This window comes from Microcaecilia unicolor, chromosome 3 (genome assembly GCF_901765095.1).
Source record: "Microcaecilia unicolor chromosome 3, aMicUni1.1, whole genome shotgun sequence".
Lineage (NCBI taxonomy): Eukaryota > Metazoa > Chordata > Amphibia > Gymnophiona > Siphonopidae > Microcaecilia > Microcaecilia unicolor.
Window position 1 is genome coordinate 100585764 of NC_044033.1, and position 25623 is coordinate 100611386.

A 25623-nucleotide genomic window follows, 5' to 3' on the forward strand; every position below is an offset into this window, starting at 1 on the left:
CTCAGGTACAACTATATAAATCAGGGGGAATAGAGACAGCGCTCTGTTTGAAATGTAATAGACATGACAATACTTTATACCATGCGATATGGGGGTGTGTAGTACTACAGAGATATTGGAGACAAATAGTTACCTACCTGTCACATGTTTTGGGTAGTAGAATAGCCATGAATCCACGACAGTTGATATTAGATTTGAAAGATGAACCTTTAAGACTCAATGCTGACAAAACATTATTATATCGAAAGTTATGTCTGGTGGCGAAAAAATGTATTATGCAATATTGGACTGTAGCCAGTTCACCACCTTACTGGCATTGGCGAAACAGGGTGCATCAGTTATTAGTGTGGGAGGCGAAAGAAGTTAAAGGACAATACAAAAGGAAAATAAGGTTTCTTAAAACATGGGGCAGTTACCTGGAAAAAATGACACAGAGAGGCCGAAGTTTGGTCATTAATACTTTATAAAAGTACTACATCACTACATTATTGGGATATATTAATTTGAGTTAGTTCAGGGGGGTGGGGGGGGGGTTAATAGGGAAGAGTGGGAGGAGGGTGTAGGGAAGGGGATAGAGGATTAAGAGGTTTCGAATTACATTAGTGTGATAAGCTGATCACTTACATCACGGTATAACAATGGTAGATTAACAATTGTATTTACCAAAGCAAAAGTTGTGTTATATTGTTAATGTGTTATGACTTTCTTTTAACAATTGTGGACAATACTGATATAAGGAGGGGAGGGGGTCGAGGGGGAGGGGGGAACAGAAAAATGAGATTCAGTGAATGAAGCAGATATAATGTTATTGCAATGCTGATTGGAAAACTGAACTTTGTTGTATGAAGCCTCCAAGTTGCATTGTATTGTGCCTTTCGATAATAAAAAAGTTTAAACATAAAACAATACAGGAATTTTGACACCCACCAGACAGGACTTAACAAAGATCTGGGTTTCCTAGCCCATTATAAACCATGAAATTTCACTGCTTTGTCACCCTCTGATCACCATGCATATCTCCCTGTCCCCCATCCTCTCAGCCCTCTCTGTTTCTCACCTAGCCCACCCCTCCCTCATCCTTTCAGACTGTCACTGAAATACTTTGATGTTTTACTTATCAAAATGTGCTTATTTCTAATCTGACAAAGAAGGGCTACCTTCGAAAGCTAATAAAAAAAATGTATTAAGTTAGTCCAATAAAAACGGTATCATCTTATTTTCTTTTCTATGTTTTATTTTATTCTATTTCTATTGACTGGCTTTAGAAGTGGACTAACATGGCTACCACATCTCTCTACTCAAGATGGAAGATACCACATCATATAGCCGCATGAAAAAGCAAATGAACAAACTTAGTTTTTGGCCTGCAACTTTGTTTTTTTATCGTTTTGGGCTTGTGGCCTCTTAAAAGCATGGACTGTGGTTTCCTCTAGTGTCCAGCACAACTGTGTTCTTAAGCCAGCCAGTCAGCATTGCTGTTGCTTGGTGTCTGGGACTGTTTGCTAGGGGCTTTTAATGCTGCCTCTTTGGTGTATGCTTTTAGCATAAGGAGCAGGTCTACAAATTTCTTCTTAGTATATTGATTTGTTTTTAGTTATGTTTTGTGTGATATTTTTTTTCTAGGCAGACATTAAAATACCAGGACTACCTTTGAAAATTGTAATGGAAGCCATTCAACAAGCCACAGGTACCCACATCACATGAGTTTTATTTTGTTCTTAATTCTAAGGTATTTAGATGTGTGAAGTTTGCTGCAGTAAATGTTTGCTTCATTTTAAATGGATTGTACAGCACAATGACATGTTTAAAAGCAGATTCTAGTTAACAAGCACAGTCAAGATTGGTAAACTGATCTGCATATAGCTATCATCCCAACATACTGCATTCATCTGCATGCTTTCATTACCAAATGAAGGTCTCATTTTGACATAGTCTTAAATTCAGGGGTAGGTTTTTTTTTTTTTAATTTCCTCCAGGGTCATCAGCAAAATGGCATCTTTTTAATCTGCGCACCACAGCTACTTTTCATATAAACACATGACATCAATAGCCAATTAGAGAAGCCCATCATCGGCTCTTATTCTCAACTAGTCAGAGCAGTCGCATTCATGTTCTCATCACTCAATGTCCATTTCAAACAAAATTAATTCACAAAACTAATTTCCAGTTAATGGAGTTGTTCAATATGTTCGGTTCCACAGTGTTCCAAAGAAAAAAGCACTTGTTATAATCTCAGCAAAGCCTTTCCTCGATCACCACTGCAACTGTCTAATTGCTGTTTGGTGGCAGAATGGCTTTCACCAGCCACCCGGGCACCTATTTTGGGCATCCTAAAGGGTGAGGTCTGCCAGCGGCCTCAGGTCCCTTACTGTGTCAGTTGACGGGAATGGGTTTTGCCAGCCATGTGGGCACCACAGGATGACAGTATACAGGGTAATTTTTAGACCATTTTCCCTTTCTTTATAAACTGGATCTTAATATTAAATTAACTTTTTCTTTCATATTGTTTCCATTTTGATTTTCTGCTTTGTGAACAGAATTTAATCTTGCGAAAATCTTGTGTAAGTCCTGGCATAGCAATTAGTCAGCATTCTGAATTTTAATTTTTTTCTCCTTGTACGCAGCTGACACTTATTGGCAGATAAGGACCAGTTGGTCTATCCGCCTCACCTAGTTACCCTTCAAGGTTTGACCACAGAGATTATTCTGGCTATAGTCATCATTAACTGTAGGAATATCTCTTAACTGTAATCTTTACAAGCTAGACCACAGTAAGAGAAAAATTTAAATACAAATGTAGCACAGCTAGCCATCACCAACATTATCTGAGGCAGGATCTCATGATTTAATGCCATGTCTGCTTTCATCTAATAGTGTACATTCCAAAGTTGGTTCTATTATGGAGCCATCTCGGAGTAGATGGATCTCATGAGTGAAGACATTGATGCCTCTGATTGTCATGTGCTTTTTCAAATACTCGGGTTCTTTACATATGCCCTAGGATGAAATACCCCAATATGAGGGCTTGGCATTGCCTGCAATGTACATACAAGAGCAAATCTTTTAGATCAGCTCAGAGGTTTATTTATCTTAGGTAGACCTATTGGAAATGAAAGTTTCACCATTTTGTGTATTCCTTTTGTATAGGCTGCTGTTAATAGTAGGAAATGAGGGCAGCACATTACTGGTTTGTTTTCAAAGGTGAACGGACCTTTAGTGCGAATAGCCCGCAAGATTTCAGCTTTGTGCACATAGTTAGGTAATTTAAAGATGGCTACTCGGGGACGTGTCTCAGCCGATGGGCTCACTAAATGCGTAGAGTGCCAGCCTCAGAGTGCAGCTGCAAGGTGGAGACCAATCAGGATTCCAGGAATCCCCGAACTCCGATTCAGTAATCGTTTCCAGTAAGCCCACGAGGTGTAGGTTTCCCCTTTGGGACATTTTCAATCTCATCCATCTTTTCTTCCATCACCCGAAGTTTAGTTTGTAGGTCTACATTTGAAGTGGAGAGTTGTTGCACGTGGTCTTCAAGATCAGACACTACTAGGGTTACCATACGTCCGGATTTCCCCGGACATGTCCTCTTTTTGAGGGCATGTCCGGGGCGTCCGGCGGATTTTGCCCCCGCCCACGTTTGTCCGGATTTCTGGACAAGCGCGGGTGCGGGCAGGCGCGTGCGTGCGGTGGGCGTGTGGGCGGGCGATCGGCGCGTGGTCTCCCGTCCCCTCCCCTCCCCTTCCTTACCATGTTCCCTGGTGGTCTAGTGACGTCTTCGGGGCAGGAAAGAGCCCCCTCTTTCCTGCCCGGAGCGCTGCCTCCCCTGTCTATCATCCTTCTCGGTCTGGCTGGGGATTCAAAATGGCCGCCGAGAGTTGAACTCTCGCGAGGCCGCTTCAACTCTCGGTGGCCATTTTGAATCCCCAGCCAGGAGGATGCAGCAGGCAAGGGCAGGCAGCGCTCCGGGCAGGAAAGAGGGGGCTCTTTCCTGCCCCGAAGAGAAGACGCTACTAGACCACCAGGGCTAGACAGTAAGTGAGGGGGGGGTATGTGATGGGGGGGAGGGGACTATGTGACGGGGGGGGGGGGGGAATAGGGGCGGAACCCGGACCTGAAGGGGGCGTGGCAGGGGCGGGGCATGAGGCGGGGCGGGGTAGGGGGGCGTGACATGTGTCCTCTTTTTCAGAGGACACAAAATGGTAACCCTAGACACTACCTGACACTGTGCAGAAAATTCTCCTTTTAGTGATTCCAGTCTCCCATCGACAGTATCAAGCTTATCTGTTTTATGTTGCAATTGTTTATTCAGTGAAGCGTCTATGACCTGTTTTATCTCCGCAACAATCTCAGTAACCTATGCGGAGCTTATCGTTGCCGGCCCGGCTTTGCCTTCATCCGCCATCTTGAGATCACTTTGGCACGATTTCTCTTGTCGCAGTGCTCTCGCAGCCATCAGCCCAAACAGACTATCTTTTGTACCAGAAACATACACCCGGATGGTGAGTTTTGGAGGTCGGGGCCCAGGAGCAAGTCCCATCTGCGTCCGCTTGCTAGCACGGCATCACGTGACCTAGTACTGTCTCTTTAAAGCAGCAAGAGACAGATCTGAAAGAGGGCTTTTCCTAACCTTGTCCTGATAATGCTCTTCTGATTACACTTGAATGAATAAAGTGAAAGGAAAGAAGGCGGCACATCATTTTTCATGGAGAAAAAAAAAATTTAAAACCTTTCCTTTCATTAGGGAATTAGAACAATATGTGAAAAAGGTTACCTAGATATACTCCTGCTTTGATCAGGACTAAAGTGTATTTTGGCTAAAGAAAATAAATCCAAATAAACAGAAATAAAAAATAATATAGACTGACTCTTCCTCCATGCTCTGAATATCCTTTTGGTCCTTTCTGAAAAATGTTATGTTCCAAACGGTGTTGTTTTTTTTTAATAGTATATTAAGGAACATGTGTGTGATGCCAAATGGAGGTTCTAGTATGTTTATTTTCCATATCTGAAGACACTAGCAGTGAATACACCAGAAATCTACTTACATAGTAATATAATAGGTGAATTAAAAGTGTGTATAGATAATCTATCTCAAATTCTAAGCAGCTTACAACATCCATCCATAAAATACAGCTTAAGACATAACATATAATAGCTCCACTTTTACTGGACAATTTGAGACTTTCAGAAAGCAGCTTGATGTTCCTCTCATTAAACAATACATAATTTTCAGACTTCTATAGGGTTATAGATTAATTAATTAAAGCCAGTGGTTCTTATCTGCCAACTCAGTCTACCCATTTATCCTCTTTATACTGCTCTAGCTAAGACTGTATCCCTGCTGTCAGCCATGCAAACCTGATCACCTGCAAGATATTGCTCATTTTCTGAGACAGTTTTGCTGTCCTGCTTTGGTCCTTTACCATGTGGGGTAGATGAGCATATATGTTTCATATTTGAACCAACATCCAGCCCTCATCTCCTCCCAGTTCTTTATTTTTTTTCTAGCTTTTAAGCACAGTGTTTAGCACTATCCTCTCCCTTTGTTCCAAACATTCTTAAATTCTGTCACCATTGCTGATTAGTAACTCCCTTTTGTCAACAAAGTAAAAACTAAAGCACAGAAAAGACAACTGGATTGCTGTTTTCAGACTGTACTGGCACCACAGATGGCACCAGGAGTTCATTCATACTAGAGGATGCATGTTTGTAACAATGGGAGGGTGTATATTAACCCTCAAGTGCTGTGGACAGGTTTTCAGAATATTTGTGAGATTTAGTTTCACATGCTGTTCAAAGCAACCTTCAAGAGCTGCTTCTACTATTTGCAACAGCTACGCTGCCTCTGTCCTTACATTGAGAAGGTAAATCTTATCCCAGTTGTGCATGCCATGGTAACATCAAGACTGGATTACTGCAATGCACTATACAATGGTCTGACTACAAAGGGCTTGCACCAGCTCCAGTTGATTCAGAATGCAGCAGCAAGACTCATAGAAGATTGCAAGCAACGTGACCACATCACACCGTTTTTGCAAAAACTTCATTGGCTACCAGTACAATACAGGGCTAAATTTAAAACTCTATGTCTGATCTTCAAGGCCCTGAAAGGAAATGGCCCTGAGTATCTAAAGAATAGGATGATCCTCCACACACCGCCAAGGACACTAAGGTCCTCCCAAGGACTTTCACTAACTACACCCTCTCCAAAAGACATTACACGATGTGATACCCGCAAGCGAGCCTTCTCTGGAGTAGCCCCCACACTCTGGAATGCATTACCTGAAAGGCACCGCTTACCACAAGACTATCTCTACTTCAGGAAGCAGGTGAAAGCTTGCCTCTTCAGCCAAGCCTTTAATGGAAGAAGTAACTAACTTGTTAGTCTCATTCACGCACAGAAGGAGTGACTCGGGCTGCACATACCACAGCAGGACATGTTTATCCACTCCTCCATGTGCAACTTTCTTCAAATCAGTCACCTTACTTTCTAATTCTTCCTACTTTCTTACCCACCTATATGTTACAACTTTGCCTTACCCATAATGTTCTATTACATATTGTGTTGACATTGCTAGTATACCATGTCATACTTTGTATTGCTTTTGAATATTTTTACTGCTGTAATTGCCTATTCTCCGAGGACAAGCAGGCTGCTTGTTCTCACTGATGGGTTGACGTCCTCGGCAGCCCCCTCCATCGGAAAGTTTACTAGCAAAGGCCTTTGCTAGTCCTCGCGCGCCCATGCGCACCGCGCATGCGCGGCCGTCTTCCCACCCGAAACCGGCTCGAGCCGGCCAGTCTTCTTTCGTCCGCGCTCGGTACGGTCGTGTTACGCCGTTCGTGCCCCAGAGAGTCGACCTCGCGCGTCCTTTTCGACGTGTTTTTTCCTTGTTTTTCTTTAAAAAAGTTCGGGAAGCGCTCCGGAAGTGTTCCGGAAGACCCTTTCGGGTTTTCTGCCCTTCCCGTAATTTTCTCAACTTTTGCCCCGTAAGTTTTCTTTCGTTGTCGGGGTAGGCCTAGTTTGGCCTCGGTCGAGATTTTTCTCCCTTTAAATTTTGGTGCTTCAATTTTCGCCATTTCGGCCTTTGATTTCGCCGGCGTGATTTTTCCGCCCATGACATCGAAGCCTTCCAGCGGCTTCAAGAAGTGCACCCAGTGCGCCCGGGTAATCTCGCTCACTGATAGGCACTCTGCGTGTCTTCAGTGTCTAGGGGCCCAGCACCGCCCTCAGAACTGCAGTCTGTGTTCCCTGTTACAAAGGCGGACTCAGGTAGCGAGATTAGCCCAGTGGAACGTTTTGTTCTCGGGCTCTTCGTCGACATCGGCACCGGAGGCATCGAGTGCATCGACGTCATCAGCGTCCGGACCATCTTCCTTGGCTGCCGCTCCATCGACTGCATCGAGGCATCGGACCTCTGCATCGGCGCTGAGGCATCGGGCGACTGCATCGACGTCGGTGGTACCGAGACTTCGTCTGCTGATGTCGTCGGACGGAGGTGCATCGTCAGGAGTGCAGGTGAGGGCTGTCTATTCCCCTGCTGGTGGCGGTGAGCCTTCGGGTGGGTCTCCTCCTACCCTGAGGGCTCCTGCGGTACAGCCCCCCCGGGATCGACCCTCTTCGGTCTCGGCCCCGAGGAAGCGACGGATGGATTCTACGTCCTCCTCGTCGGTGCCGGGGAGCTCCGGTGACATGCTTCGGAAGAAGTCGAAGAAGCATCGACACCGGTCTCCTCCCCATGTCGGCACCGAGAGCTCTGGGTCGCCGAGGGATTCGGCACCCAGCAGGCATCGGCACCGAGAGGACCGCTCACCCTCTGTTCAGGAGGTGTCGATGCGCTCCACTCTGGACAGCCCGGAACAGCCTCCTCGCCCGGAACAGGTTCTGACGTCGACGCCTGCATCGACCTCTCAGCCTTTTTCTGCAGCCACTCTGAACGAGAGCCTCCGGGCCGTTCTCCCAGAGATTCTGGGAGAGCTGTTGCGCCCTACCCCTCCGGTACCGGCGGTGCTTGCGCCTCCGGTACCGTCGAGCGTGGCGCCGGCTGGTCCATCGCCCAGGTTGAGGTCCCCGACGTCGGTACCGCGTGCGGTGCCGACCGCGGCCACCTCCCAGGAAGGCTCCCCGACTACGTCGGCGGAGGGAGCTTCGCCGATGCGGGCGAGGGAGTCTACCTCTCGACGCCCCCATCGTGGACGTGGCTCCACGGAGTCGAGCCGGGCGAGGTTGCAGACACAGGTCCGTGAACTTGTGTCTGACACCGAGGGTGAGGCCTCGTGGGAGGACGAAGAAGACCCCAGATATTTCTCTGACGAGGAGTCTGAGGGTCTTCCTTCTGATCCCACTCCCTCTCCTGAAAGGCAGCTTTCTCCTCCTGAGAGTCTGTCTTTCGCTTCCTTTGTCCGGGAGATGTCTACGGCCATCCCCTTCCCGGTGGTTGTGGAGGACGAGCCCAGGGCTGAAATGTTTGAGCTCCTGGACTATCCTTCTCCACCTAAGGAAGCGTCCACTGTTCCCTTGCACCATGTCCTGAAAAAGACATTGCTTGCGAACTGGACCAAGCCATTAAGTAATCCCCACATTCCCAAGAAGATCGAGTCCCAGTACCGGATCCATGGGGACCCAGAGCTGATGCGCACTCAGTTGCCTCATGACTCTGGAGTTGTGGATTTGGCCCTAAAGAAAGCTAAGAGTTCTAGGGAGCATGCTTCGGCGCCCCCGGGCAAAGACCCTAGAACCTTAGACTCCTTTGGGAGGAAGGCCTACCATTCTTCTATGCTCGTGGCCAAGATCCAGTCTTACCAGCTCTACACGAGCATACACATGCGGAACAATGTGCGGCAGTTGGCGGGCTTGGTTGATGCTCTTCCCCCTGAGCAAGCCAAGCCTTTTCAGGAGGTGGTCAGGCAGCTGAAGGCGTGCAGAAAATTCCTGGCCAGAGGAGTTTATGACACTTTTGATGTTGCGTCCAGGGCCGCTGCTCAAGGTGTGGTGATGCGCAGGCTCTCATGGCTGCGTGCCGCCGACCTGGAGAATAGACTCCAGCAGCGGATTGCGGACTCACCTTGCCGTGCGGACAACATTTTTGGGGAAAAAGTCGAGCAGGTGGTAGAGTCTCTCCACCAGCGGGACACCGCATTCGACAAGTTCTCCCGCCGGCAGCCTTCAGCCTCTACCTCTACAGGTAGAAGATTTTTCGGGGGAAGGAAGACTGGTCCCTATGCTTCTGGTAAGCGTAGGTACAATCCTCCTTCCCGACAGCCTGCGGCCCAGGCTAAGCCCCAGCACGCTCGCTCTCGTCAGCAGCGTGCGCCTCAGCAAGGCCCCGCGGCTCCCCAGCAAAAGCAAGGGGCGAGCTTTTGACTGGCTCCAGCAGAGCATAGCCGACATCCCAGTGTCAGTGCCGGGCGACCTGCCGGTCGGAGGGAGGTTGATAGCTTTTCACCAAAGGTGGCCTCTCATAACCTCCGATCAGTGGGTTCTGCAAATAGTCCGGCAGGGATACACCCTCAATTTGGCCTCAAAACCTCCAAATTGTCCACCGGGAGCTCAGTCTTACAGCTTCCAGCACAAGCAGGTACTTGCAGAGGAACTCTCCGCCCTTCTCAGCGCCAATGCGGTCGAGCCCGTGCCATCCGGGCAGGAAGGGCTGGGATTCTATTCCAGGTACTTCCTTGTGGAAAAGAAAACAGGGGGACAGGTGGATCACGTCCTCTAGACCCCCAGCGGCCTGATACCACTGGGAGGCTAGGGTCCATTGAGCAGATCTCATGTGAAGGCGGGCCATGGGAGTCACATGAACTGTGGAGGCCATGTGGCCCAGCAATCTCAACATCTGCCGAGCTGTGATCTGCTGGGACGCTCGCACCCGCGAGACGAGGGACAACAAGTTGTTGGCCCTCGTCTCTGGGAGATAGGCGCGAGCCGTCCGAGAATCCAGCAGAGCTCCTATGAATTCGAGTCTCTGCATTGGGAGAAGATGGGACTTTGGATAATTTATCACAACGCATCGTCCCATCCTAGACCTAAGGGCCCTGAACAAATATCTCGTAAAAGAAAAGTTCAGGATGCTTTCCCTGGGCACCCTCCTCCCCATGATTCAGCAAAACGATTGGCTATGCTCTCTGGACTTGAAGGATGCCTACACTCACATCCTGATACTGCCAGCTCACAGACAGTATCTGCGATTTCAGCTGGGCACACGCCACTTCCAGTACTGTGTGCTACCCTTTGGGCTCGCCTCTGCGCCCAGGGTGTTCACAAAGTGCCTAGCTGTGGTAGCAGCGGCACTTCGCAGGCTGGGGGTGCATGTGTTCCCATATCTCGACGATTGGCTGGTGAAGAACACATCCGAGGCAGGAGCCCTGCAGTCCATGCAGATGACTATTCGCCTACTGGAGCTACTGGGGTTTGTGATAAATTATCCAAAGTCCCATCTTCTCCCAATGCAGAGACTCGAATTCATAGGAGCTCTGCTGGATTCTCGGACGGCTCGCGCCTATCTCCCAGAGACGAGGGCCAACAACTTGTTGTCCCTCGTCTCGCGGGTGCGAGCGTCCCAGCAGATCACAGCTCGGCAGATGTTGAGATTGCTGGGCCACATGGCCTCCACAGTTCATGTGACTCCCATGGCCCGCCTTCACATGAGATCTGCTCAATGGACCCTAGCCTCCCAGTGGTATCAGGCCGCTGGGGGTCTAGAGGACGTGATCCACCTGTCCACGAGTTTTCTCAAATCCCTATATTGGTGGACGATTTGCTCCAATTTGACTCTGGGACGTCCCTTCCAAATTCTTCAGCCACAAAAGGTGCTGACCACGGATGCGTCCCTCCTGGGATGGGGAGCTCATGTCGATGGGCTTCACACCCAAGGAAGCTGGTCCCTCCAGGAACGCGATCTGCAGATCAATCTTCTGGAGTTACGAGCGATCTGGAACGCTCTGAAGGCTTTCAGAGATCGGCTGTCCCACCAAATTATCCAAATTCAGACAGACAACCAGGTTGCCATGTACTATGTCAACAAGCAGGGGGGCACCGGATCTCGCCCCCTGTGTCAGGAAGCCGTCAGCATGTGGCTCTGGGCTCGCCGTCACGACATGGTGCTCCAAGCCACATATCTGGCAGGCGTAAACAACAGTCTGGCCGACAGGTTGAGCAGGATTATGCAACCTCACGAGTGGTCGCTCAATTCCCGTGTGGTACGACAGATCTTCCAGGTGTGGGGCACCCCCTTGGTAGATCTCTTCGCATCTCGAGTGAACCACAAAGTCCCTCAGTTCTGTTCCAGGCTTCAGGCCCACGGCAGACTGGCATCGGATGCCTTCCTCCTGGACTGGGGGGAGGGTCTGCTGTATGCTTATCCTCCCATACCTCTGGTGGGGAAGACTTTGTTGAAACTCAAGCAAGACCAAGGCACCATGATTCTGATTGCTCCTTTTTGGCCGCGTCAGATCTGGTTCCCTCTTCTTCTGGAGTTGTCCTCCGAAGAACCGTGGAGATTGGAGTGTTTTCCGACCCTCATCACACAGGACGAAGGGGCACTTCTGCATCCCAGCCTCCAGTCGCTGGCTCTTACGGCCTGGATGTTGAGGGCGTAGACTTTGCCTCTTTGGGTCTGTCAGAGGGTGTCTCCCGCATCTTGCTTGCTTCCAGGAAAGATTCCACTAAGAGAAGTTACTTCTTCCATTGGAGGAGGTTTGCCGTCTGGTGTGACAGCAAGGCCCTAGATCCTCGCTCTTGTCCTACACAGACCCTGCTTGAATACCTTCTGCACTTGTCTGAGTCTGGTCTCAAGACCAACTCTGTAAGGGTTCACCTTAGTGCAATCAGTGCTTACCATTATCATGTGGAAGGTAAGCCGATCTCAGGACAGCCTTTAGTTGTTCGCTTCATGAGAGGCTTGCTTTTGTCAAAGCCCCCTGTCAAGCCTCCTACAGTGTCATGGGATCTCAATGTCGTTCTCACCCAGCTGATGAAACCTCCTTTCGAGCCACTGAATTCCTGCCATCTGAAGTACTTGACTTGGAAGGTCATTTTCTTGGTGGCAGTTACTTCAGCTCGTAGAGTCAGTGAGCTTCAGGCCCTGGTAGCCCAGGCTCCTTACACAAAATTTCATCATAACAGAGTAGTCCTCCGCACTCACCCTAAGTTCCTGCCAAAGGTCGTGTCGGAGTTCCATCTGAACCAGTCAATTGTCTTGCCAACATTCTTTCCCCGTCCTCATTCCTGCCCTGCTGAACGTCAGCTGCACACATTGGACTGCAAGAGAGCATTGGCCTTCTACCTGGAGCGGACACAGCCCCACAGACAGTCCGCCCAATTGTTTGTTTCTTTTGATCCCAATAGGAGGGGAGTGGCTGTAGGGAAACGCACCATATCCAATTGGCTAGCAGATTGCATTTCCTTCACTTACGCCCAGGCGGGGCTGGCTCTTGAGGGTCATGTCACGGCTCATAATGTTAGAGCCATGGCTGCGTCGGTAGCCCACTTGAAGTCAGCCTCCATTGAAGAAATTTGCAAAGCTGCGACGTGGTCATCTGTCCACACATTCACATCTCATTACTGCCTGCAGCAGGATACCCGACGCGACAGTCGGTTCGGGCAGTCAGTTCTTCAGAACCTGTTTGGGCTTTAGGATCCAACTCCACCCCCCGAGGGCCCTGTTTGTTCTGTTCCAGGCTGCACTCTCAGTTAGTTGGTAAATTTTTTAGGTCAATCTCAGTTTGTCCTCGCCGTTGCGAGGCCCAATTGACCATGGTTGTTGTTTTGAGTGAGCCTGGGGGCTAGGGATACCCCATCAGTGAGAACAAGCAGCCTGCTTGTCCTCGGAGAAAGCGAATGCTACATACCTGTAGAAGGTATTCTCCGAGGACAGCAGGCTGATTGTTCTCACAAACCCGCCCGCCTCCCCTTTGGAGTTGTCTTCCCTTGAAGTGTATTGTCTTGCTACATACTGGACTGGCCGGCTCGAGCCGGTTTCGGGCGGGAAGACGGCCGCGCATGCGCGGTGCGCATGGGCGCGCGAGGACTAGCAAAGGCCTTTGCTAGTAAACTTTCCGATGGAGGGGGCTGCCGAGGACGTCAACCCATCAGTGAGAACAATCAGCCTGCTGTCCTCGGAGAATACCTTCTACAGGTATGTAGCATTCGCTTTGCTCATGTTTGATCTATTCTTACTGTACACCGCCTTGAGTGAACTCCTTCAAAAAGGCAGTAAATAAATCCTATTAAATAAATAAGGTAACTTACATACTTGGGATATCCTGAAACAAGACCCATTTGTCAGTTTGCTGTCCCTCTTCCATTGCTTCTGTCCATGTTCCCAAAATACAGCAAACACCAAAGAGACAGTATTGTTACAACCGTTCACCTTAATGCTCACTTACTTGCCAGCGTGAGCCAGGCTGAGACCCAGTTTGCTTCTACTGTAAACACACATGAATTAATTGAAACAGAGGGAAAAAAAACAAAATCTCATGATGTATATATTAAATGGCTGTCTTTTTCTCCTAGTGGCAAAGAAAGAAATCATACAAATAATGAACAAAACCATTGCAAAACCCAGAGCAAATAGAAAGGAAAATGGACCAGTTGTTGGTAATGTCAATTGTATTTTAGCTTTAAAAATGAGCGATATTTACCGAGTTGGATGATTATGATTTGTACTTTAATTATTAATCAAAACTACTGAACTTTGATGGTATTATCAATTGTAATTTATTTTTAACTAAATAAGATTTGCATTCTTATACATTTTAAGTTCTGAAGAAACTGATCTTACAAATTTGAACCCTACTTTCAGCTGAAAATTCATCTTAATGTTAGGACATTAAAAGTTGTGCTTATAAATTTAGGCCTGCCATTCACTGGCCTAGATTTGAGTCTAGAGCTGAAAATTGGTGCAAAGCTTCCTAGCTTTTTTTTACTGTCTAAAATCTGCCTCGGTTATTACCTACTCTTCATGCTCTTAAATTTAGGAGTTTAGTGAAATTTTGAGTATGGGAGTTTAGTAGAATTTTGAGTATGTTTGAGCATAAATCCTTTGCATATTGGGCCATTTGCAAATTTTTTTGGTCTTTGCAGAACCCAAATGCTATAATTTAATAGAAATGTTGATAGTTGTGGGGCCTGTTTACTTAGTGTAGTTAATTTTTGCAGTTACAGCATGTTAAAGGCAGTGGTGTACTGGAGCCGGTTGTTAATTTTTTTTAGATTTTGTGAGCTGGTTGTTAAATCTCCCACAGCATCCCGCTCCCTGTTTGCCTCTCTTCCCCCAAGCCATAGGGCCCTGGCACATACCTGACTGAAGCCATCCTAATGGTCTAGTGGAGTCTTCGGGGCAGGAAAGATCCCCAGTCTTTCCTGCCCGCTACTGGCGCTGACCCTCCCGCTGCCACATTGCTCTTTAAAAATGGCTGCCGAGACTTCCAGCGGGCCTCGCGAGATTTCGCTGAAGTCTCGCAAGGCCACCGTTGAAGTCTCGGCAGCCATTTTAAAGAAGAAGTGGCTGCAGGAGGGTCAGCGCCTAGCTGGCAGGAAAAACTGGGGATCTTTCCTGCCCCGAAGACTCTACTAGACCACCAGGATGGCTTCGGGTAGGTGCCGGGAGGGCACCCTGTGGCTTGGGGGAGTGGTAGATCTGGAATAGGTAGGTGACGCTCTTCATTGTTAAATTTAGTCTCGCTTCTATTTTCAAACATGCCGGCTTGAGTATAGGGATGTACACAGGGGAAGTATAATATGGAATAAATTTTTTTAGAGTATTAACTTGTTATAAATCTTAATCAGTGTGTCATTTGGAGAAGCTGATTATAAGGACACCCTATCACTGTTATATTTGTGCAGGGATTTTTTTCTCCTGGTAAAGGGCCACTAAAACAGACATCATGTTATGAGAATCAGGTGCTTAACATTCAGAGTTTCTATCTATCTGTTTATTTACTTATTTATGCATTTTCTCCCACATTAAAATGAATTGGGAGCATTAAACCAAAACCTGGGAGCATTTAAAAAAAAAAAATTTTTTCTTGGAAGGAATAATGCATTGCCACCCCCAGGCTCTCTACATGGGTATAGCCAGCTCTGCAATTTGGGGGGGGGGGGGGGGCACAGAGGTGGACTGGGGAGAGAGCCTGTTGTTAAAATTTTACCAGCACACCACTGATTAAAGGCAAAAATTAATGTGTGCTAAGCACAAAACCTATGCATTAACTGTTGGGGGCATGGCCAATATCTGCCCATGCAGTTACTGCATAGGGCAAATATTTACCACATGGTAAGTGCTTTGCTGATGTATGCAGAATGGTAAGTGCATGTGCATTATCTCTGATGCATTTAAGTTCAATTTCCCCCGCGCCCCCCCCCCCCCCCAAAGTATCCCTCTAGGCTCTTACCTGCACCATCAAGTGACCCAGGGAGTGGTTGTCTCACAATACTGCTGCTAGGAATCAAGATGACATAGATGTTGTACCACAAGACAATTGCTAGGGGTGGAAGGCACTATCCATTTTGATTCCAGACCACTGACGGCACAGGCTCCTTGTCCCTGCTAAGCACCAGGGACCCCTGATAAGAGGTTGGGGGGGGGGGGGGGGAGCAGATAGTGGTAAACTTTGTAAAGGATGTCCAAGGGGGTGGGATGATATGAGAATGGTGTTGCTGCACTAGGTAAACTAAGAGATCCTTTTACTAAGGTGCGCTGAGAAATGGCTTCTGGTAGTGTAGCACAGGTTTTGGGTGCACGCGGATCGAAAATGGATGTGCAGCAAAATCAAAATTGCCACGCAACCATTTTGGGTCTGCGACCTTACCCCCAGCCATTGACCTAGCAGTAAAGTCTCTTGTTAACCGGACGGTAATGACCTACGCGCGTCATTGACGCGAATCCCAATACATGCGTCTGAAAATAACAATTATTTTTCGGCCGCGCATATCAGCCATGCGCCAAAAATGAAATTACCACAAGAGCTACGCAGTAGCCAGGTGGTAACTCCATTTTGGCATGCATTGGGTGCGCATAGTGCTTACGCAGCTTAGTAAAAGGGCCCCTAAGTGCATTCGTAAGTAGTGCAGATGCATTTAACACCACCTCTTTAGGAGGAGTTAATTGCACCTACACTAACTGGAAAGTTTCAGCACATGCTAAACACTGCAGTGTCCATTCCATTCCCATTCTTCAGATATAGCCCACCTATGTTGTGCCATATAACACAGCATGCAGTTAGCGCACAAACTAGTGCACACTGTCATGCCAGCATGGCATGTTACCACAGTTGTGCAGTAACAGCATGTGCAAATTTGATTGTTAACCACTTAGTTCAGTTAGTAAACAGACCCCTTTGATTTAGAGGTCAGGTACACAGTGATTAAAATAATTGTACTTTTCAAAATAAATTTGTGTGCCTTGTGCATTTCAGAGACTGTTCAGGTGCCACTGTCCAAAAGGATGCGATTTGTTGGCCCTGGTGGATTAAATTTAAAGAAACTGCAAGCTGAAACAGGTAAACATGTCCTCTAGTAGTGGGTATTTAGATATGACTATACACCACCCTGGGTGAATCTCTTCATAAAGGTGGTTAATAAATTTCGATAAATAAATAGGATGAGACAGGGACTCCATTTTTTCACTGAGGCATTTTGTTGCCCATAGGGATGCCAACAGTAAACTAGAAACACTTCCTTAAGAATCATTTTCTTATGAATTATCTCTTGTCCTTTTGCAATAGAGTTCTTGAAGTCATTACACTGAGTTAGTATTATATTACTGCACCTTTAGGATCATAGTGTTAGTAAATTTGCTGTAAAAGCTGGTTCAGCAATCACTCTGAAAAACTTCAAGAACTACATTTCTGATATCTTGACTATTATCCAAAGGTAGCTTTAATAAAATAAACTTTTTTTGACAACCAACTGAAGTCTGATGTATGAGGTCCCTGGGGTTTTTTTTCCTTAAAATTTTGTCTAAGGTTACTTGAGAAATTTGTCGTAATTTTTCCTGTCATGGCCAATCTTAAAAAGCAAGTAACTTTTTTTTTTTTAATCCTTTTCTCTTTAAGGGGTTACATTAAGTCAGTTAGATGAAGAGACATTCTCTGTGTTTGCTCCAACACCTGATGCAATGCACGAAGCACGCGAGTTTATTAGTGAGATCTGCAAGGATGATGTAAGTGCCATGTATTTTATGTTACCACTGCCTCTAGTTTGCTTTTTATTGTATCAAAATACTGTTTCCAACTCTCTACTTTTCTCTACAGCAAGAGCAGCAGTTGGAGTTTGGAGCCGTTTATACAGCATCAGTAACAGAAATTAGGTAAACCCCCCTTATCTCCTCTGAAAATGTTCTTTCCTTGCACATCATTTCTACTGCTAAAATTCCTAACTTGAATGTATATAAAAGCTGAATTGAAAAATAAACTTTATGGGGTAAATTTTCAGATGCCTAATTGAGAACTGCACATTTTAGGTGGTATACACAGGAAGAATAACTGACTAAATCTGCTGAAGTGGGATTTTCAGTGTACTAAAAGTATGGACATATACCATCTAAAATAATGTAAAATATGCATATGTATTTAGTTTTAAATACATATGCATGGACAGAACAGAAAGTGAGAACAGGGTCCAAGGTTTGGACAAGTTCCTGGAGGAAAATGCCATGATCTGCTATTGAGACAGACCTGGGGAAGCCACTGCTTGCCTCGGGATTGGTGACATGGAATGTAGCTACCATTTGGGTCTCCTCCAGGTTCTTGTGTCCTGGATTGGCCACAGAAGGAAACAGGATACTAGGATAGAAGGACCCATTGGCTTGACCCAGTATGGCTATCCCAACGTTCCTATGCTCAAACCACAGACATCCCCCATGGGGAGGTCAAATGGGAACATGAATGTAAGGTTCCATGATAAACAGGTGTGTAGAAACTCTCTCCACCAGCAGAACTAGCACAGACTGTGGAGGCCCCGTCATACAACGTGGCACTGTTTACTCTCTGTGATTGCACGGCTTCCGAAGGCAGGTGGAGAGAGACCCCCCCCCCCCCCTCGGCCAGAGACAAAACGTCTTCCTCTCCCTTACAGCCCTGATAACTGAGGATACTAGTAAGTCACCTGCAGCCAGTTGGCAGACCAAATTAAAAAGCCTCATTTTTTTTTATTTTTAATGCTAAACATTCACAGAATAAAGGAAGAAGAAAGGATAGGGTAGGAGAGGACAGGAGGGAGGGGAAGGGACCTGGGCTGACCCAGGTGTACCCCCTAAAGGTGGCACTGCTCAGCCAGACCCCAGAGCTCAACTAAGCTGGGAAAACCAGAATAGGTGCTGATAGCCAATGAGGCCAGGAGCTTGTGAGAGACTGTCCATCCTCCTGCTGGAGATAGAGAATACTGACTGGCCAATGTGCAATCTGGCACATAAGTACCCAGTGTACCTGAATGTAACTTGAGTTACTACTGAAAAAGGTGTGAGCAAAATCAAAATAAATAAGGCACAGTGAAATTCAGTGCTCTCTATCTCCACCTGCTAGTAGATGAACACAACCCACACGTCTCTGGATTCATCTGCTGCTGATGCTAAGGAAACAGCCTTTTGCATAGGAAAGACCTGTGTAAGGACACAGTAAGGCCAATTTTACCACAGCTTGGTAAAAGACCCCTAAATAATCAAAAATATGTGGGCAAAAGATACATAGGGCCCTGTTTACAAAGGCACGCTAGCGTTTTAGTGCAAGCTAAAAATTAGCGTGCATTAACCATGTAGATGCCCATAATATTCCTATCAGTGCCTACACGGTTAGCACGGGCTGATTTGTAGCGCACCTTTGTGAACAGGACCCATAGTTTCCCTGATATGGTGAATGCCACTTGGGTATAGTGGAAATCGTCTTTGAATCTGAAAGCTAGAGTTTTGGTAAAGGGTGGTACTTTTTGTTTGTAAATAAATATCTAATTTCATTAAATGGTAATCTTTGATAACACTCAACTGGAGAAATTATTGGTGAAACCTTTGATCTTTTTGATCAGAGATAACTAGGGGGTTACAGTAACAGATTTATCTATATTGTAGCCACTATGAAGTAGGTTTCTGAATCTGAACCTTTTCTTTTCCTTCATTTCTAATTTTTCTTTAACTTTTCTTCGCTTTCTTTGTTGGCTATTGTGTTCATAATGGATAGTTTGGTTATAGTTACATATTTAGGATTATGTGAGTGTATCATTTTATCTAATGTTTTTCTTTTAGAATGTATGTTTTCAAAAGCATGATCAAAAAAATGACCAAGAATATTTCCCTTTGCTGCAGAGATATTGGTGTGATGGTAAAACTATATCCGAATATGACTCCTGTGCTACTACATAACTCTCAACTTGATCACAGAAGGGTAAAGTGAAAACCTTGTCTGATTTATTTTTTTTCCATTTCTACATGTATAGTTTTGAAACAAATCAAAAAGTATACATAATACCCAAACTGGGAATGCTGTTGCAAAACCAAATAATTTTGAGTTGTCAAGAATTTTATTAGCAGAGTGATAATGTAGTTGAAACATAGGCATAATTGATTACTACAGATTAAGTTTTTAGTTCACTTCTTAAGTAGAAATGCCTCGTGCAATACCAGAAAGAGAGGGGGAAGCACCTCTTTGTCCCACATCTGTGCCTTCCTCTTCCCACTGCCTCAGAAAACCTAGAAGGACAATGGGGACTGCACTGAAGGTTCACAGAGAGCCACCTTTAGCCTGCAGACTTGCAGTGAAGATCATGATACACAGACTACTTTTTCTGTTGATCCTTTCTTGCATTCCTGTCTTCATTTCCCAGATGATTAGCTGAGGGCATATAACCTTTTCTTCAACGCTGCTAAATATATAGTAACATAGTAAGTGACGGCAGATAAAGACTGCCCAACAGTCACATTTATTATTAATTCAAGATTAAATCAACAATAAACATGATATTATATACTTGATCATGGTCTTTTTTTGGTGTTTCTGGGACATAGACCACAGAAGTCTTCCCAGCTCTGATGTTATGTTCCAACTACTGTAGTTGCCGTCAAAGCTCACTCCAGCTTTTCCGAATCCGTTTTGTCATTTGCGGGACACAGACCATAAAGTCTGCCCAGTACTGTCCTCACATTCCAAATTACTGGAGTTTCCGTCGAAACTCTCTCCAACCTATCCTACAACCAGATATGCAGGACTCAGACCATTCAAGCCAGCCCAACACCAGTCTTAGTTGATACAGCCAGAGTTACCATCTAAGCACCACTTAACATGCAAACACATATGCAACCCTTTAAGTTTTGTTTTTTATACCATTTTCTAATTAGAGATCCTCTGTGTTCATCCCACACCTTTTTGAATTATGCCACAGGTTTGTTTTTTTCTCCACCACCTTCCTCAGGATGGCATTCCAAGGCATCAGCCACCCTCTCCTTGAAAAATAATTTTCTGGCATTAATCCTAAGTCTACCACCCACAAGCTCAATTCATGTCCTCTAGTTTTACCAGTTTCTCTGGAAAATATTTGTTTCTATATTAATACCTTTCAAGTATTTAAATGTCTGTATCATATCTCCCCTGGCCCCTCCTCTCCTCTAGGGTATACATATTCAGGTCTTCCAGTCTCTTTTTTTGGTGCAAGCCCCATATCATTTTTGTCGCCTTCCTCTGGATTGCTTCAAGTATTCTTACATCTTTAGCAAGGTATGGCCATCAAAACTGAACACTATATTCCAGGTGGAGCATCGCCAATGACTTACACAGGGGCATCAACACCTCCTTCTACCGTCTCATCTTCCGCCAAGGTCGCTTTACTCATACTACCCCTCTCCTCAAGACCCTTCACTGGCTCCCTATCCGTTTTCGCATCCTGTTCAAACTTCTTCTACTAACCTATAAATGTATTCACTCTGCTGCTCCCCAGTATCTCTCTACACTCGTCCTTCCCTACACCCCTTCCCGTGCACTCCGCTCCATGGATAAATCCTTCTTATCTGTTCCCTTCTCCACTACTGCCAACTCCAGACTTCGCGCCTTCTGTCTCGCTGCACCCTACGCCTGGAATAAACTTCCTGAGCCCCTACGTCTTGCCCCATCCTTGGCCACCTTTAAATCTAGACTGAAAGCCCACCTCTTTAACATTGCTTTTGACTCGTAACCACTTGTAACCACTCGCCTCCACCTACCCTCCTTTCTTCCTTCCCGCTCACATTAATTGATTTGATTTGCTTACTTTATTTATTTTTTGTCTATTAGATTGTAAGCTCTTTGAGCAGGGACTGTCTTTCTTCTATGTTTGTGCAGCACTGCGTATGCCTTGTAGCGCTATAGAAATGCTAAATAGTAGTAGTAGTAGTAGTTACACCTCTCCCTGTACAGCCTAGCATCCTTCTGGCTATGGCCATCACATTGTCACACTGTTTCGTTGCCTTCATATACAATGTCCCTCTTCTTGTCTGTGCATATCAGCCTCTCACTGCCTAACACATTCGTCTCCCTTGGATTTCTACTCCCTAAGTGCATCACTTTGCACTTCTTTGCATTGAATTTTAATTGCCAAACATTAGACCATTCTAACTTTTGCAGATCCTTTTTCATGTTTTCCACTCCTTCCAGTGTGTCCATCTGTTACAAATCTTAGTATCATCTGCAAGAAGGCAAACCTTACGTTCTAACCCTTTGGCAATGTCGCTCACAAATATATTGAACAGAATTGGCCCCAGCACCGATCCTTGAGGCACTCCACTACTCACCTTTCCTTCATTTGAGTGAATTCTATTAACCACCACCACCACCACCCTCTGGTGTCTGTCTGTCAACTAGTTCCTAATCCAGTTCATCACTTTGGGTCCTAACTTCAGCCTGTCAAGTTTATTCAGGAGCCCCCTATGAGGAACCATGTCAAAGGCTTTGCTGAAATCTAAGTAGATTACATCTAGTGCACATCCTCTATCCAATTCTCTGGTAATCCAGTCATCAATCAGATTCGTTTGGCACAATTTACCTTTGGTAAAACCATGTTGTCTCTGATCTTGTAACCTATTGGATTCCAGGAAATTTACTATCCTTTCCTTCATCATCACTTCCATTACTTTTCCAATCACTGAAGTGAGATTTACCGGTCTGTAGTTTCCAGCTTCTCCTTTGTCACCACTTTTGTGAAAAGGAATCACATTCGCTCTTCTCCAGTCCCACGGAATCTCCCCCATCTCCAAAGATTTATTAAATCTTTAAGAGGACCTGCCAGAACCTCTCTGAGCTCCCTCAATATCCTGGGGTGAATCCAGTGTGGTCCCATGGCTTTGTCCACCTTCAAATTTTCAAGTTGTTCATAAACACTTTCTTCTGTGAACGGTGCTATAACTGCTCTATTCTCATATGTACCTTTGCCAGTCAATTTCTACATTTCTAGCCATTTGTTCTTCTCCTTGCTCTTTTGCGAGACGTATCTCTCTCTTGGCTTCTTTCAGTTTCATTTGGTATTCCTCTCAGTTTTTCTGTATTTCACAAATTCCAACTCTTTAGCCTTTATTTTTTAGAAACATAGAAACATGATGGCAGATAAAGGCCAGGTGGCCCATCCAGTCTGCCCATCCTCTGTAGCCACTAACTTCTTAAATTCTGACACAGTCCTCATCTCCATGACCTGCACCAGGAGGCCATTCCACGCTTCCACCACCCTTTCCGTGAACGAATACGTTCTTATATTCCTCTTAAGCCTGTTTCCTCTTAGCTTCATCGTATGCCCCCTCATTCCAGAGTTTTCCTTCATTTGAAAAAGGCTCACTTCTTGTACTTTAATGCCCGTAAGATATTTAAACATCTCTATCATATCTCTTCTGTCCCTGCTCTCTTCCAGTGTATACATGCTGAGGTTCATAAGCCTGTCCCTATATGTTTTATGTCCAAGACCACTTGCCAGTTTCGTAGCCACCCTCTGGACCGACTCCATCCTGTTTATAACCTTCCATAGTTGTGGTCTCCAGAATTGCACACAGTACTCTAAATGGGGCCTCACAAGAGACTTATACAAGGGCACTATCACCTCTTTGTTCCTGCTGGTCATCCCTCTCCTTATGCACCCTTCTGGCTATGACCGTCGCTTTTTCTACCTGGTTGGACACTTTAAGGTCATCAGACACAATAGCCCCCAAGTCCCACTCTTCCTTTGTACACAGAAGCACATCACCCCCTATATTGTACCATTCCCTCGGATTCTTGTGATCCAAGTGCTTGACTCTGCATTTTTTAGCATTAAATCTTAGTTGCCAAATATTGGACCATTCCTCAAGCTTCTCTAGGTCCTTCTCAGCCACTTGCTTGGAGAACCGTAGTGGTTTCCTTTTTTTCTTGCTTTTATTTACTCTCCTTACATAAAGGTCAGTAGCCATATTTATATCTCCTTTCAGTCTGGACCACTGCCTTTCCACTTCTCGTATGTCCTCCTAGCCCATCAGCTCTTTTTTCAGTTATTCCTCCATTTTACTAAGGTCAGCCTGTTTGTGAAATACATGACTTTCAGTTTTGAGTGGCTGCCCTCCACTTTAGCTGTTCTATCAAACCAAACTGTTTGATAATCACTACTGCCTAGGTGGGCACCCACTAGGACATTAGACACACTTTCCCCGTTTGTGAGCACCAGATCCAGCATCACTGGGTTCCATCACCATTTGTCTGAGCAGAGCACTTTGAAAGGCATCCATGATATTCCTACTTCTTTCTGATTTTGCAGATGGAACTTTCCAATCTGTATTCAGCAGTTTGAAATGCCTTCAGCAGCACCTCTGTTTTCTTTCCCAACTTTTGGATATCTGTAACCAGATCTTTATCTAGTTCCTCTGATTGTGTCGGAGGTCTACAGACAAATGGGGAAAGTGTGTCTAATGTCCTAGTGAGTGCCCACCTAGGCAGCAGTGATCATCAAACGGTTTGGTTTGATATAACAACTAAAGTGGAGGGCAGCCACTCAAAACTCAAAGTGATGGTGCCGATGCAAATGCATTTCAACTGAAACTCAACAAAGAAAAAACACACTGTCTCGTCTCATCTCAACACAGCGTGGACAACCCCACAATTATCAACACTCCAGACCATACCCTTCCTATCTCAGACAGCATGAAAATCCTCAGCGTCACAATAGACCGCTACCTAACACTAGAGAACCAAGTGGCATCCACAACGAAGAAAATGTTTCACACAATGTGGAAACTCAAATGCGTGAAACTACCTCCAGAGGGAAACATTTCGAAATCTGATACAATCAATGGTACTAAGCCATTTAGAGTACTGCAATGGAATCTATGCGGGATGTAAAGAACAAACCTTAAAGAGACTCCAGACCGCTCAGAATACGGCATCCAGACTTATCAGAAAAACCTGATACGATAGCGCAAAACCCCTTCGCGAAAAACTACATTGGCTCCCAATTAAAGAACGCATTGCTTTCAAGATCTGCACAGTGGTTCACAAGATTATCTACGGTAAGCCCCGGGATACATGACAGACTTGATCGACCTACCTACGAGAAACACATCTGAATCATCACGAATGATACCAATAATGTGGCCCTTTTTGTTACTTCTGATAATGAGTCCTTCCAAATCAAGGAAATATTTCTTAAATCATCCAATTTCTCCTCTTCCTGGACCTGTTCCATTTCTTCATAAGAACCTACTTGTCTCTTATTTTCCGGAAGAAAGAATATCATATTTATAGGAGGAATATTTTGAGCTGAAATTTTCAATAAGGTATTTTTTAAATAGTTCTAAAGGAAGAATTCCAATAGGCCTTGGGAAGTTCAATATCCTCATATTTAGACATCTGTTATAATTTTCAGTTTGTTCTATTTTTTGACATATAAATGTATTATCTTTCATAATTGCTGAAACATTGTCCTTAATAGTCACAACATCAGTTTGATATTTTAGTACCTGATCATTGAAGTAATGCTTTAATTTATCTATCGATTTGGAAAGCTGCTCCACCGTTGAAACTAGTGTTGTTGTTTCCTGGGTTGATTTTGTAACAGAAAAGTGCAGTTTCTCAATTGCCTGCCAGAGGGCGTCAAGGGTTACCACCATGGGAGGGTTCAATACACCCTTCTTATCCAAGGTCTCTGCTTCAACTGCCGGCCACCCTGATGAGGAGCCGCTACCACAGGGCCCAACTTCAGCGCCTTCCTCGTTCTTGGGACCCCATCATCTTCACCCACGACTCGGCAGGACATGGTGGTATCTCGGCTTCCGGGTTGGGGGGGGTGCAGATAATGTTCTTTCATGATCCAGGGGTGTCGAGGTTCCTCCCTCGGCACACACAGCGGAATTTCCCCCGGTTATAGTCCGTGGGCACTGGAGTGCGAAGCTGTCGAGGGTTTGCTGCTTCGGGGAAGACGCAAGGACTGGAAGTGGTAAGAACCTTACAATCCACTTTCTTTTAGTATGAGGCATAGCAGCAGTGGTAATCAATTCACTTCAAAAATCTTCAGCAAGCCCTCCTTAACAGCCTCACTCCTCTCAGTGTGTCGGCACCATCTTGGTCACGCCCCTCTGTTTTCTATCTTTTAACCAGTTTTTAATCCACAATAGAACACTACCTCCTATCCCATGACTCTCTAATTTCCTCTGGAATCTT

The 25623-nt window shown here is 45.6% G+C and overlaps 1 protein-coding gene across 1 annotated transcript in view; it reads left to right on the forward strand.

The window, feature by feature from the left end:
- PNPT1 (polyribonucleotide nucleotidyltransferase 1) overlaps positions 1 to 25623 on the forward strand; it is a 162675-nt gene that overhangs the window by 123511 nt on the left and 13541 nt on the right. Inside the window, exons 21-26 of the mRNA XM_030196210.1 lie at positions 1624 to 1687; positions 13511 to 13594; positions 16414 to 16497; positions 17053 to 17159; positions 17251 to 17306; positions 19293 to 19371. Coding sequence (XP_030052070.1) covers positions 1624 to 1687; positions 13511 to 13594; positions 16414 to 16497; positions 17053 to 17159; positions 17251 to 17306; positions 19293 to 19371 — 474 coding nt within the window. The remainder of the gene's footprint in view (positions 1 to 1623; positions 1688 to 13510; positions 13595 to 16413; positions 16498 to 17052; positions 17160 to 17250; positions 17307 to 19292; positions 19372 to 25623) is intronic.